General features: G+C 42.2%; 1 protein-coding gene across 1 annotated transcript in view; it reads left to right on the forward strand.

Moving 5' to 3' along the window:
* LOC126094749 (toll-like receptor 4) overlaps positions 1 to 14,555 on the forward strand; it is a 150,948-nt gene that overhangs the window by 9,441 nt on the left and 126,952 nt on the right. Inside the window, exon 2 of the mRNA XM_049909303.1 lies at positions 14,202 to 14,362. Within this exon, the coding sequence (XP_049765260.1) occupies positions 14,202 to 14,362 (161 nt within the window). The remainder of the gene's footprint in view (positions 1 to 14,201; positions 14,363 to 14,555) is intronic.

The raw sequence follows: 14,555 nt of genomic DNA on the forward strand, positions 1-14,555 counted from the left end.
TGAAAAATAGAAGAAGAAGAAGAAATGGTTCAAATGGCTCTGAGCACTATGGCACTTAACATCTGAGGTCACCAGTCCCCTAGAACTTAGAACTACTTAAAACTAACTAACCTAAGGACATCACACGCATCCATGCCCGCGGCAGGATTCGAACCTGCGACCGTAGCGGTCGCGCGGTTCCAGACTGAAGCGCCTACAACCGCTCGGCCACCCCGGCCGGCTACGACGCAGAGCTACAGTTGCTTGAAGATGAGTTAGCAAGCGCTTCCAGGTAATGTGCTGGTATATCACTGACAGTAAAATTAAGTCGGGTTTGTTAAATGTATAAGTGAAACATTACATTAAAAACGATAATCCAGAACACCGGTTTATTAAAACATATCGCGTTTTAGTTGTAGTTTTTATACTGAAAATTACTAAGTTGCAGCCAATATCTGTTTTTAAAGGCCTTTTAGATAGCAATTGAAAATACGCCTCCCTGTTGTTGTTGTTGTTGTTGTGGTCTTCAGTCCTGAGACTGGTTTGATGCAGCTCTCCATGCTACTCTATCCTGTGGAAGCTTCTTCATCACGCCTCCCTATTAACGTTTCGAACTAATCGGTTTGCAAACCGATGAACACCTAAGTTTTTACAATACCAAAGATTTCCTCTTGTTCTACTGTTGGTTGTTGAAGTAAGAATTTCCTTAGCTGCGCAGAGAACGAACTAAGATTCTTTCTGTGTTTGGATCCACATGCGTACGTGAAAGGTTTTCTGTTTGACTTGCACGAAAACTATATTGCGTGCAAGTATTTCTGATTGTAATGTAATAAATACCCCTAGAATTGCTGTCAGCTGAACCCTTGGCCGGCCTGTGTGGCCGTGCCGTTCTAGGCGCTTCAGTGTGGAACCGCGCGACTGCTACGGTCGCAGGTTCGAACCCTGCCTCGGGCATGGATGTGTGTGATGTCCTTAGGTTAGTTAGGTTTAAGTAGTTCTAAGTTCTAGGGGACTTATGACCACAGATGTTAAGTCCCATAGTGCTCAGAGCCATTTGAACCATTTTTTGAAGCTGAACCCTTGTTCTAGATCTTAGTAGTATAATTGCATCGACGCTCTTGTTCCACCAAACAAAGCTCTCCACCCACTTCACAAACATTTTTTAATGACAAAGAACACAGATATGAAGTGCAGCGCGTCTGAGGCGGCTTTCCTCGGTTCGCGCGGCTGCCCTTGTCGGAGGTTGTAGCCCTCCATCCGGCGTGGGTGTCAGTGTGTGTGTGGTGTTCTTAGCGTAAGTTAGTTTGAGTTAGATTAAGGGGCTCCGGAACGCCCTATACTTGCAATGTTAAAATAACGCTTATAAATTACATCTTTCCTCACAAAGTATTTGAGGTAGGAAGTTGAACTTTTTACAGATGATTTATTGGAATATGGGCTACAACTTAACACAGGGATTTTACAAAATTTTAGTTCAGTTATTAAAGATGATTTTTTTCAATTGTAATGAAAATTCACAACATTTTTTTGCAATTTTTTATTTATATATTCAAAAATATACAGTTTTTTGGAAAAAGGCTGTGTTAAATTATGCAGAAGGTACTGTGTAACATTTACTGAAAGTTTGAAACAAATATGTTTGGAAGATCCTTAGAAAACATGTAATTAGTATGAGAAAATAAAAGTTTTGGGAATCGAGCGACAAAGATTGGATTAAAGTGCATTCCAGGACCATAGGATGGATTATCTTCATCCTCTGCAAACTCCTCCTCCAGCTTCCTCTTGTTCCTCCTCCTGTTTACTCTTGCTTGTATTTCTAGACTCTTTACAGCCCTGTCTGCAGCCCGAAGGCGTTCCTTGTCTAAAGCAAGCATCGCTCGTACCATGTTAGAACCTATCTTCATTCCCATAATAACACATACCTTTGGCTTTCCAACATTTCTCCTTTTCTTAAAAGTCTTCAGAGGATTTCTAATAACTTTACTTTTACTCATTATTATACTTCAACAAAACAGAGACTCAAGAAACAGAATTAATTACGAATATTTTCGAGATAACGACAGAGTAAATAAACATGAAACAATCGACAATCACACCAGCGATATATATTGAACCATCACAACACATACTTTATCTCACATCACTAAAATGTACCTGATGAACACGGACGGTAATAGTAACACCATTTGACAGCAGTTTAACAGCGCCACAGTGGGTCACGCCCATGTAGAACACATTTCAAAAAAAAAATTAAAAATAGTTGTAGTCTTCGAAATTGAATAAATTATATATCTATTAAAAGGTAATAGTCTGCAGATTCAGAAAACGCGAAAAAGTAAAAATTGAACTTTTCATGATTTTGAGCCTTTCCGGAGCCCCGTAAGTAGAGTGTAAGCCTAGAGACCGACGACCTCACCAGAAATTACTACAATTTTTTTCCATTGGTGAACCTTTGGAGAAAGGCAAGAAAGAAAACGCTAATGCGTAAAGTCGGGGAATGGGGGATTGCACCATCGTCAACATGGCGAATCTGTGTTCTGCACTGTCTGCACTGGGCGATGCGATGGTGCAAACACCCTAAGAGGCTCTGGCCTAAGCAAAGACCTGTAGAGTGACTGGCAGTATATCTACGCTTACATTGGGAAGGAAACGTGTGCACCATAAGCCAAGCGCTGATTTGCAGACTATTATCAGTCATTTTATAGCCAGGTAGTCCACGTATAGCTTCCTTCCTTACCTCTCCATTTCGTTATCACCATCCTATTACATTCTGTGGCCAATGAAGTTTCACAAGACACCGATTATCGGGAATAAATAGAAGCTTCTTTCCTCCTGCAAAATCAGTCTTACCCTGAGGAAGGTCGTCGGAATACGATCGAAACTTCGGTCTTGTCGTTTATAACTGAAGTGCTTTTTATAATAACGCGGTACAATCCAAAGAAGAATTTTAATCACTAAAGCAGGTTCTAACTGTAACACTTTGGCCAGATCATCGTGCCACGAAATATTACACAACCTACATTCATGTACAAGAAAAAGAATTTTAAACAGCCACTGCTGAGATCGTTTGAAGTTACTGCAGAAACTGTCTGTTAGTGACATATGAAATTTCAGATGATTCTAACACAAAGCTACACCCACTGCTGTTAATTCCATGTTTGAGATTAGTTTCAACTTGACATAGTCTACCGTCATGCTGATCCTACCTACTTTCCACCTCTTCTACTTGGTTAGTTAGCTGAAGAACATTTTTAGCAGACTCATCCACTCGTTCTGACACAGTTTTTACTTCATTCATGCATTTGTCAGATTCAGAACTGATTTTGCTGGCTAACACTTTCTGATCAGTTTCACATGCAGCTTCTACAGCCGCTATTTTAACCTGTACTTTTTTTACACCTTCCTTAATTTCATCTACTCTTTGTTTGTTTCCAACAGCAACTCTTTTCAAAGCCTCTGTTAATTCACCTTTTACAATGCTAACAGATCTTTTGCAATTATTCTTAACTCGAGAAATTTTTTCATCTACTATATTTTCCAATGACTTCAATTCATTTTCCCACATTTCTTTTAAAACAGCAGTCTGGTTTTCAAGTTTTTCATTAAAAACACTGTCAAGTTTTTCGATTTTACTACTAATTTTTTGAGTTTGTCCCTGTATAGAGCCCATTAAAGCGGCAAACATTTCCTGCATACTTCCTAGTTCCATTTTTGGCATCACTGTTTCTTGTTTCCCTTTTCCACTGGCACTATACCACATTTGGTATCCACATTTGATACATCTGATTCAGTAACATTCCCAACCCTCTCATCACACACCTGAACATTACTGAGTTCATGCTTAATGTGACTTTTTGAATTAGTATAATCCCTACTAGTTACTTTAACAGACGTACTTGAAGCAGACTCAATTCCACTGTCCGTAAATAACATAGAAATATCATCAAAAACGTCTACTCCTTCTCTCTGTTCAGGTGTGCTAGTGTGTGAAGCACTCACACTGAATGAAAGTTCTTCCTCCTTCACCGTATTCACAAAATCTTTATCACTTGCCATGTTTCTCAGTCTTTCAGCACACACACGCGACAAATGTAACAAAGTTGACTTATCTTCTGTCGAATGCTGCAGCCTCGGCGTGTTGAAAGTGAAAGTCCGATCCCCTGCGGCTGCCGTGAAAGTTTCCGGGCCCCCGCTCGACGTGCAGGCTAGCCGGTCTGGCCCGTTGTAACTGCTCGCCGCCACCGCTAACATGCCATCTGCTGCTTCGCTGCGTTCCCGTTGCTACTGCAGCCACTGCGTATCATCTTTTCTTTATTGCAACTCCAGCAACTCGAAACGACTTCCGTTCAAACTTGTGCTAGTACCGTTTCACTAAATTCTTTCACTAACGTTCACTGTTCAGTCCATCAAAATCTTTCTCTCGACCGCGGATACAAAGTACTACGGCTTTAGTGTTTCCCGGAACCGATGCACCACGTGCGGCAGCGCGGTTCCCTCCGTCCCTTTACGACGAACCTGCACCTACCTGTGAACTAGACTTGGCCACTGTTTCTATGTTTCGATACAGTGTATCGATACGTGGAACTGTTTCAGTGTTTCGGAACGGCTGTGGTTCACTGTTTCGAAACAGTGGTGTTTCATTCCTCCCCTGTTTCGGATAACCGCACCAGATTCGATCTCGAGCCAGACACAGAAACTGTATCGTTGTTTCAAAATAAGGCTGTTTCAGTCCACCTGCGCTTGGAACGGACTAATTGTATCGAAACAGTGATGTTTCATTCCGCTCTGTGTTGTACGAGATTCGGGCTCGGCACAGATACTGAAACACAACATAACACTTCGTTGAAACACTTTCAAGAGTGTCGAATTCTTTTTGACAAGCAATAGAATGAAGCTTAAAATATCCGAAAATAAAGCTTCGTTTCTAGCTGACTGTCCTATTACGAAATGGCGTAACATCTGCTTTATAAACACTAACCAAACAATGAAACAACGCATACTATTCCCATTCAAAATAATAAATATGTGAAAATCATTCGATTAAATTACACTTTTTTATAACATACGCTTCTCTTTTCATGTACAGTAATCGTATTAAGAAACGCAAGTAAGCCTACAACATTCTGAATAAAAAAAGGCTTAGAGTGACAGTTATTAGACACATACATAAATTTGATCTAGGTATAGTTGCAAGCAATCTGTTTGACATATCACTGATAGTGTAATGGTGAACGGGAAGGGCTGGGAAGCATGGTGACTTTATAGTAAAGGTTCGAAACACCTTGAAAGACAAAATTTTTTTCTGTTATATTTTGTTATTTATTCGAATTATTTGGCGTTATTTGTGAGTCTATAGTCACTGTGCCTATTATCCACAATGATTCCCTTTGTGTGCATGGAAATTAGCAGGATGGGTATATTACCCATACTAACGGAATGTGGGAATCCCAGTAGCATATCCGTCGTTTCTGCAGTTCGCTCCTACCTCCAGTTCCGTTCGTGGTGGTTCTTCTGTCTTCAGCTATGGCTGTCCTCAGCCAATTGAAAAGTATGAAAGTCACACAACACGAAAGCAGCGCATTTGCTGCAGGAAATACGAAACTGCCAAGACGCCCAGGTGATAGTTTCATACTTTCTGCGAAATGATTAGCGCTCTCGCACCTCACTTGTGTTTATATGGACATACTTATACAGTAGACATTCAAGATGATTAAATGTGTACGTTTATTAGATTACAAAACACAAACTGTTTCACTGTTTCGAAACAGCGTATCGAAACATTACATTGTACTGTTTCATTTGTTTCGAAACAGTTAAGTGTTTCAGTTTGCCCATCTCTACTGTGAACATTGTCTCAGCATATCATCAGTATGGAAGCCGAGCGAAACCTACTGTAGTTCGACGTGAACCAGGCTGCAATTAAAGTCACTAATCTACGTTTCGGGAAAAAGTTTTCACACGAAATGAAAAGTTGGAAATTTTGTCCTCAATTAATGTATTCTGAAACTTAGGTGAACGAGTATCACTGCCAAGCCCGTGCTAGTCTTAACACAGTCACTCACAATCCCTGTCACTCACGTTAGCAAGTTTATGGTGTTGCATTTCCCGAAAACGTAATAGCTACAGAAATACGGATTGTTTTTGATTGAGAATGCTCGCCAAATATTAAGTTTGTCGGTAACAAATGCAGTCACAGTTTTTATCCACCGACCTGCTCAATACGCCACGCGGAATTTATGTCTTTTCTCGTCACAAAATTCACTTAAAAATTCCGAAATTTCTACACGCCCATCGGAATAAGTATGCCGTCACTTTACCACACTTTTGATGTATTACACACTGCTATATCGGGCAACTTACCGTTTCCATCGGAACTACTACTGAACACGTCCGAACTGTTTCATGGCTAGGCTCCCACTCTTCTCTAGAATGCTCTAAAAGTCGGCTCTACCAGCAGAGAAGGCGCGCGAAGAATATTGCTTTACCATTGGTCAGTTTACTCAACAGCCAATAGCAAAACAACATTCTCCCGCGGCAGTCCGAACTTTTCATCTATAACGAATCGCAAAATAGTAAACCTAACGACTGTACTTTTTACCGACGTAATTATCTAATATGCTGAAGTTTTGCCTATGCATAAAGTTATTTACAATTGTTATTTATACCTGAATTAACTTTCCCTTTACCATAAACTTACCTTACAAATCTATTCTGCAAAAATCCCCTTTGTCCATATCCATACTTCTTCGAAATGTTCCCACACCAAATCCTACTACATAACTCGTTAAACAATTATCTTCATATTAACCTTAAACCACACTTACGCATCATTCATACTGCTAAAACACATTTATAACATTTTACATACACAAAAAGGAATAATAACACTTTATGAAAATACTAGAACAGTGTATGAAAAACATTCTATTACTTTAGAGCACTCTAGTGGGCACAATCGAAACTAAAATCACAGTCCCCCTATCCAATATTGTCTTCTATCGGCTGATACATAAACTACGTGCGCGTCCAGTCTCGCGTCACCATCTGTCACTATCCAGCTCTGAGACACATTTCACACTTAACCGCCTCCAAGGCAGGATCGGTATACGGCGCTACGCCTCACTTCCCTTCTTGGTAGAAGCGATTAACTTCGATTCACATTTGCACTTTTTCATTCTGCACTAATTGTTGCGCTGCATTATTTACACTTCACTTTTGTAAACTGTTTCTTATTCCGCACAGTAACAGTGTGTATGTCTTTTCGTCTGTTGCCGGCCGTTGTGGCCGAGCGGTTCTAGGCGCTTCAGTCTGGAACCGCGCGACCGCTACGGTCCTGCCTCGGGCATAGATGTGTGTCATGTCCTTAGGTTTAAGTAGTTGTAAGTTCTAGAGGACTGATGACCTCAGATGTTACGTCCCATAGAGCTCAGAGCCATTTGAATTTTCGTCTGTTTTACTTCACGTTGTGTGTTGCCAGCCTGTGAAACTACTTTATTATCTGTGCGTGTGTGTGTCAGTGAAAATTTGTGAAACTGTCTTGTTTGTTAGGTAGAGACGTGCGAGGAGTGACTTTTTTATTGTTTTTTTTTGGGGGGGGGGTGGAGGGGAGTAGCGGAGATGGACCTGGACTGTGATTATAGGACCGAATCTGAGAGGAGATGGTAGTAGTAAATGGAGCCTGTTGTTATAGGTTTATATTTAATATCATATGAAGTGGTCAGTCAGTTTAAAGAGTGTGTGGTTTGCTGAGTTGGTCTAATAATTTGTGAGTTGGATGTAGTATTCTTGTAAGGTTAAGAGCTGTTTTTTTGTTGTTTATCCTTATGATTTCCATTCCTGTGTCCCTGGCCGTAATTTTGTTGGTGTTGGTGTGACTTTCCTTTATATCATCTTCTGTATCATTCCAAGTCCCGAAGTTAAGTTTGTCGTTAATCTCACTACTACCGCTCCCGTATACATTCGTCTTATTTTGTCCGTTTCATCCCGTCGTCTGATCTCTATACAACGCTCTGTCTGTCTGACGGGTACATCGTTCAATCTTACTACCACCGCTGCCATATAAATTACTCTTATTTCGTGTGTTTTATACAGCAGTCTGATCTATATACAGCGCTCAACCTGTTTAGTGAGTACATCCTTCAGCTTTACTTAGTCATTTTCATTCCGTAGTCCCATCTCTATACAGCACTCATTCTGTTTGACGAGTACTGCATAAATTATTCTTACTGTAACTGTAATTTCCAGTTGTTAGAGGTCTTGGTGATTTTCATTACGCAGTCCCATCTCTATACAACACTCATTCTGTTTGACGAGTATTGCATAAATTACTATTACTGTAATTGTAACTTCCAGTTGTTTGTTTTTTTTTTAATGGACTTGTAGTCCGGGGTGATATGTTACATGTTTTTTTTTATTTTTTTTTTTTTTTAATGGACTTGTAGTCCGGGGTGATATGTTACAATACAGCATCACCGGTCTATTGCGGTCTAACTGTGTTGGTGAGGCAGTAAATTTCCACAGGGCAGTGACTGCGTCACTGCAATTCACTTTGGAGGTGTGGCGGTGGGACTTATAGTCCCGTACCACCCTCTGCCCGTGTGGGGTTGCTAGTCCCCCATCGGGCGCCTCCCCAGGTGGCGGATAGGGGAAAGCCTCCCAGATATGGGTGGCACCGGGGAAATGAAATACCCGGGGTGGACCAAAACTAGCAGTGTGGTGGCGTCTGTACTCTAGTGGAGCGGCCTACCAAAGGTGTCTGTACCCCATGTCAGGGGCGGCCTGGAAATTATATCGCCAATCCGTTCTGAAGCAAGCGTGGCGATTATGCTTCTCACCTTCGAGTTATGTTGTGTGACATTAATGTTAAATTTTCCGGAGTAATAGCCCCACAGTCGGATCTCCGGGTGGGAGCAACTTTGATGTCCCAAACACCAAGTGGTGCTGAGAAGAAGATACAGACTCTCCACGTCTGTACATATAACTGTCGCTCTCTAATAGGCAACGACAGACTAGAAGAGATCGAGAAAGAGCTTACAAAAATCAACTGGAGTATTGTTGGTTTAAGCGAAGTTCGCCGAAAAGGGGAAGACTGTCTCCGTTTGCGCTCTGGCAACTTGTTCTACTTTTGTGGCGACCCAGAAGGGAAACTCAATGGAGTTGGGTTCTTAATCAACAAGAATATTGCTGATAGAGTATCTGTCTTAGAAGGAACTTCCAGCAGGACAGCTCGAATGGTCCTGAAGGTGTCGAATAGGTATAAAATACAGATTGTTCAGGTGTACGCTCCCACCTCAAGTCACCCTGACGAAGAAATTGAATCCTTTTACGAAAGTCTGGATAACACCTGTAAAAAAGGTAGTGATTGTCACTTCCAGATGGTCATTGGCGATTTCAATGCAAAAGTTGGCACCAAGAAACAAGGCGACACAGTGGTGGGCAACTATGGGATTGACGACCGAGACGATAGAGGTGAGAGATTAGTCCAGTTCGCTGAGTACACCAGTATGTCCATCATGAATACGTTCTTTAAGAAGCACCCAGAACGAAAATGGACTTGGAGGAGCCCAAATTTCAGTGTCAAAAATGAAATAGACTTTATTCTGTCAAATATTCCGCAGATTGTAAAAGACGTATCAGTGCTAAATCAGTTCAACACTGGCAGTGATCACCGTCTTGTGAGAGCAAGGGTCGAACTCAATGTAAGAAATGAAAGGAGTAAACTTATGAAAGGGAAGAGAAGGGTAATCAACCTCAAAAACCTGGAAGAACATTCCTCGAAATTCCAAGAAGTCCTCCAAAGCAAGTTCCACGTAACTAAAGATTGTGATTTGGCGGAAATGATTGTTTCAAGTGCACAAGAAGTCGGTGGCCTATGCCAAAAAAATAAACAACCAAAGAAATTCAGTGCCAAAACTGAAACCCTTTTACAACAGAGGAGAGAAATGAAAATCCGAACCGATCGTGACATGGTGGCGTACTCCGAACTATGTAAGGCAGTGCGAAGAGAAATGAAAACTGACATACAGAAATTCACTGAAGACACCTTACTAGCAAGCTTGGAGAACAAGACAAGTTTAAAGTCAGCCAAACGCAAACTCACAATCGGTAAAAAGCAGATTATCGCACTCGATGGAAATGACAGTCGAATCACTGAAAAGGAGGCGGTTTTGAAGTTCATCAGAGACTTTTATAGCAATTTGTATAGCAATACAGGGGAAAATTTGAGTGTATCTAATTTAAATGATATACCTAGTGTTCCAGATATACTCCCATCGGAAGTCAAGTGTGCTCTAGATAGCATGAAGAAGAGAACAGTGCCGGGTGATGATGAGCTCAGCGTTGACATCCTCAAACTGGCAGGAGAGGTAACAATAAATCACTTGGCAAAAGTATTTACTTCCTGCCTGCACTATGCTTCAATCCCACTATCGTGGAACAAGGCTAAGATTATTTTGATACACAAGAAAGGAAGTATTCACAATATTAAAAACTACCGTCCTATCAGCTTGCTCTCAATTTTGTACAAAATTTTTACAAAGATCTTGTTAAATCGAATTAGTTCCACCCTAGACTTAGCCCAACCTATAGAACAAGCTGGATTCCGAAGCAATTTTAGCACTATTGACCACATTCTGACCATTAGTGAAGTGATAAGCAGAGCGAATGAATACCAACTGTCTCTCTGCATTGCCTTTGTTGACTTTGAAAAGGCATTTGACTCCGTTAGCCATGTAGCTGTCCTCCAAGCTTTGAGTGAGCAAGGAGTGGGAGCAGCATACATTGAAGTGCTCAGGAAAATCTACGAGAATTCTTCAGCTTATGTTAACATCGGCGAATCAACTCAAGACTTCCGCATCATGAGGGGTGTCAAGCAAGGCGATCCCATCTCCCCAAAACTGTTCTCTGCTGTATTGGAAATGGCTATGTCAAAGCTGAGCTGGGAAGGTAAGGGAATCAGAATTAATGGAAGAAGGCTTACCAACTTGAGATTTGCTGATGATATTGCCTTACTGGCCAAAGACTTCGCAGAGCTCCAAAACTTAGTTACAGATCTTGCATCGGAATGTCAGCTGGTTGGCTTGAACTTGAACCTTTCCAAAACAAAAGTAATATCCAACAAATGGGTCCCAGCTGGAGATGTGAAAGTCAAGGACAGTCTACTAGAAGAGGTCAGTGAATATGTCTACCTTGGCCAGATTATAAATATGAAGGGAGACATAAGACCAGAAATCTATCGACGTATCAAGCTTGGTTGGCAAGCATTTGGGAAGAATTCAAAAGTATTCAGATCAAAAATGCCAGTAAATCCGAAGAAAGCAGTATTTGATCAATGCATTCTTCCTGTGATGACGTATGGATGCGAGACATGGACACTGAACTCATTCACAAAAGGGAAACTTAGGACAGCACAGAGAGCCATGGAGAGATCAATGCTGGGCTATACAAGAAAGGACAGGAAAAGGGCAGATGACATCCGGTCTGTGACGAAGGTTAATGACATCTTAGAGAGAGTAGGTTCCTTGAAATGGCAGTGGGCTGGCCACGTCGCAAGAAGAAAAGACAACAGGTGGACGAAGCTAGTACTGGAGTGGAGTCCGAGAGAGCACCGGAGGCCTAGAGAAAGACCACCAGACAGATGGGACAAAGACATCAAGAAGATCGCTGGTAACACCTGGCAGAGAGCTGCCCAAGACCGTCCCACTTGGAGAAGACTGCTGAAAGCCTACCTGAATCCACGACTCGAAGAGGCCACATCATCTAATGATTGAATTGGCTGATGATGATGATGATGACCACCCTCTGACGGTGATAGTACTACATGAGTCAGGCAGAAAATTTTGCCTAACATGGGCAGGTGAAGGTGTGGCGGCGGGACTTGTAGTCCCGTACCGACGTGTTTTTTTAAACAAAATGGACTTGTAGTCCGGGGTGATATGTTACAATACAGCATCACCGATCTATTGCGGTCTAACTGTGTTGGTGAGGCAGTAAATTTCCACAGGGCAGTGACTGCGTCACTGCAATTCACTTTGGAGGGGTGGCGGTGGGACTTGTAGTCCTGTATCACCCTCTGACGGTGATAGTACTACATGAGTCAGGCAGAAAATTTTGCCTAACATGGGCAGGTGCGACGTGTTTTTTTTTTTTTTTTTTTTTTTTTTTTTTTTTTTTTGTAGTCCGAGGTGATAGGTTACAATACAGCATCACCGGTCTGTTGCGGTCTAACTGTGTTGGTGAGCCAGTAAATTTCCACTGTGCAGTGACTGCGTCACTGCAATTCACTTTGGAGGTGTGGCGGTGGGACTTGTAGTCCCGTACCACCCTCTGACGGTGACAGTACTACATGAGTCAGGCAGAATTTATTGCCTAACATAGGCAGGTGCAGGTGTGGCGGTGGGACTTGTAGTCCCATACCGTCGGTTGATTCATTCTGCTTATCTAAACTCAACTTCCCACAATTTACCTGCGAGAAAATCCATTATCGCTTACTTTCGTTTGTCTAATCTTGTCGTGAAAATTAACTTACATCAAAATTTTTTAACCCCGATCTGTAACACATTTCGTTGAATATACAGGTAATAATGACTTACATGTAATATGAACTGATGCTTTTATCAGGATCGAGATTGCCTCCAAAATGCATTTCGATCTGTAGAGAAGGATTACAGTGTGATACTGAGCGTGACCTTTACAGAGGGCCGAGCAGAGACTTCATCAAAAAAAAGTTAGCATCACCCCAGTTCCCTGAATTCCTGATGGTAGACTTTGATTGTGAATATTATATCACAGACACAGTCCCTTTGACTGTTGAGAGATGTCGCTAAACCCACGGAAAGATGTAAACAACCGTGCATGAGAAGCGCCTATTAGACGGAGGGGGTCCAACAGCCGATCAGTTCCACTAGGAAGGAAGTATACAGCTCGTGTTGTCTTTAGTTCAACCATGCCTAGACATACAACACCGCGGTTTGACCGCGTCCACATTGTTACTTTGTGCCAGGAAGGGCTCTCAACAAGGGAAGTGTGCAGGCGTCTCGGAGTGAACCACAGTGATGTTGTTCGAACATGGAGGAGATACAGAGTGACAGGAACTGTCGATGACTTGCCTCGCTCATGCCGCCAAAGGGCTACTACTGCAGCGGATGACCGCTACCTTCGGATTATGGCTCGGAGGAACCCTGACAGCAACGCCACCATGTTGAATATTGCTTTTCGTGCAGTCCCAGGACGTCAAACTAAGCGCAATAGCCTGCATGAAGCGCAGCTGCACTCGCGGCGTCCATGGCGAGGACCACATTTGCAACGACGACACCATGCAGTACCGTAAAGATGGGTATGCCGAATGGACCGCTCAGGATTGGCATCACGTTCTATTCACCGCTGAGTGTCGCATATGCCTTCAAACATACAATTGCCAGAGACTTGTTGAAGGCAACCCGGTCACGCTGAACGCCTTGACAGGCTGTCCAGCGAGTGCAGCAAGGTGGATGTACCCTGCTGTTTTGGGGTGGCATTATGTGGGGCCGACGTACGCCGCTGGTAGTCATGGAAGGCGCCGTAACGGCTGTAGGATACGCGATTGCCATCCTCCAACCGATAGTGCAACCATATCGACGGCATATTGGCGAGGCATTCGTCTTCATGGACGGCAATTCGCGCCCTCATTGTTACATCTTGTGAATGACTTCCTTCAGGATAACCGCTTGACTAGAGTGGCCAACATGATCTCCAGACGTAAACACTATCGAACATGCCTGGGATTGACTGAAAAGGGCTGCTTATGGACGACGTGACCCACCGACCACTCTGAGGGATCTACGCCGAATCGCCGTTTAGGAGTGGGACAATCTAGACCAACAGTGCCTTGGTGATCTTGTAGATAGTCTGCCACGACGAATACAGGCATCATCAATCAAGAGGACGTGTTACTGGGTATTATATGTACCGATATGTACAGCAATCTGGACCACCACCTCTGAAAGCCTCGCTGTATGGTGGTGCAACACGTAATGTGTGGTTTTCTTGAGCAATAAAAAGGGCAGAAATGATGTTTATGGCGATCTCTGTTCCAATTTTCTGTACAGGTTCCGGTACTCTAGGAACCTAGGTGATACAAAACTCTTTTTTATGTGTGTATAAACAAAAACCATTTTTACTATAGTCTACTTGCCTCAATCAGATTTTCAGTTAGAAATATAACAACCTACTTTTGCTTTTTTCAGGTCACCTGCAAGATTGTTGACAAAGAAAGAGAGAACGATGCCATTGTGACAACGTATCGCAAAGTAATGCTTATCACAGATAAATTCCGCCTTTTGGGAAATATGCCTGATCAACAAGACGTCTACTGTGCTTCACTTGAATCAATGAACATGGAAATACGGTAAACTCGTATTTAGTTATAATATGTAGCCATTAATGCTTGAACCTTTTTATGATTTTTATGGATGTCACTATCACTGACAGAACATTTTTAACTGAAACCAGTTTCATTTGTAGCAGTTTCTACAAATAGAAACACGGTTCTGTACAATGTAAACACCTTGTCAATATGGTTACAAACCCAAAATCATCCC

This window comes from Schistocerca cancellata, chromosome 1 (genome assembly GCF_023864275.1).
Source record: "Schistocerca cancellata isolate TAMUIC-IGC-003103 chromosome 1, iqSchCanc2.1, whole genome shotgun sequence".
NCBI lineage: Eukaryota > Metazoa > Arthropoda > Insecta > Orthoptera > Acrididae > Schistocerca > Schistocerca cancellata.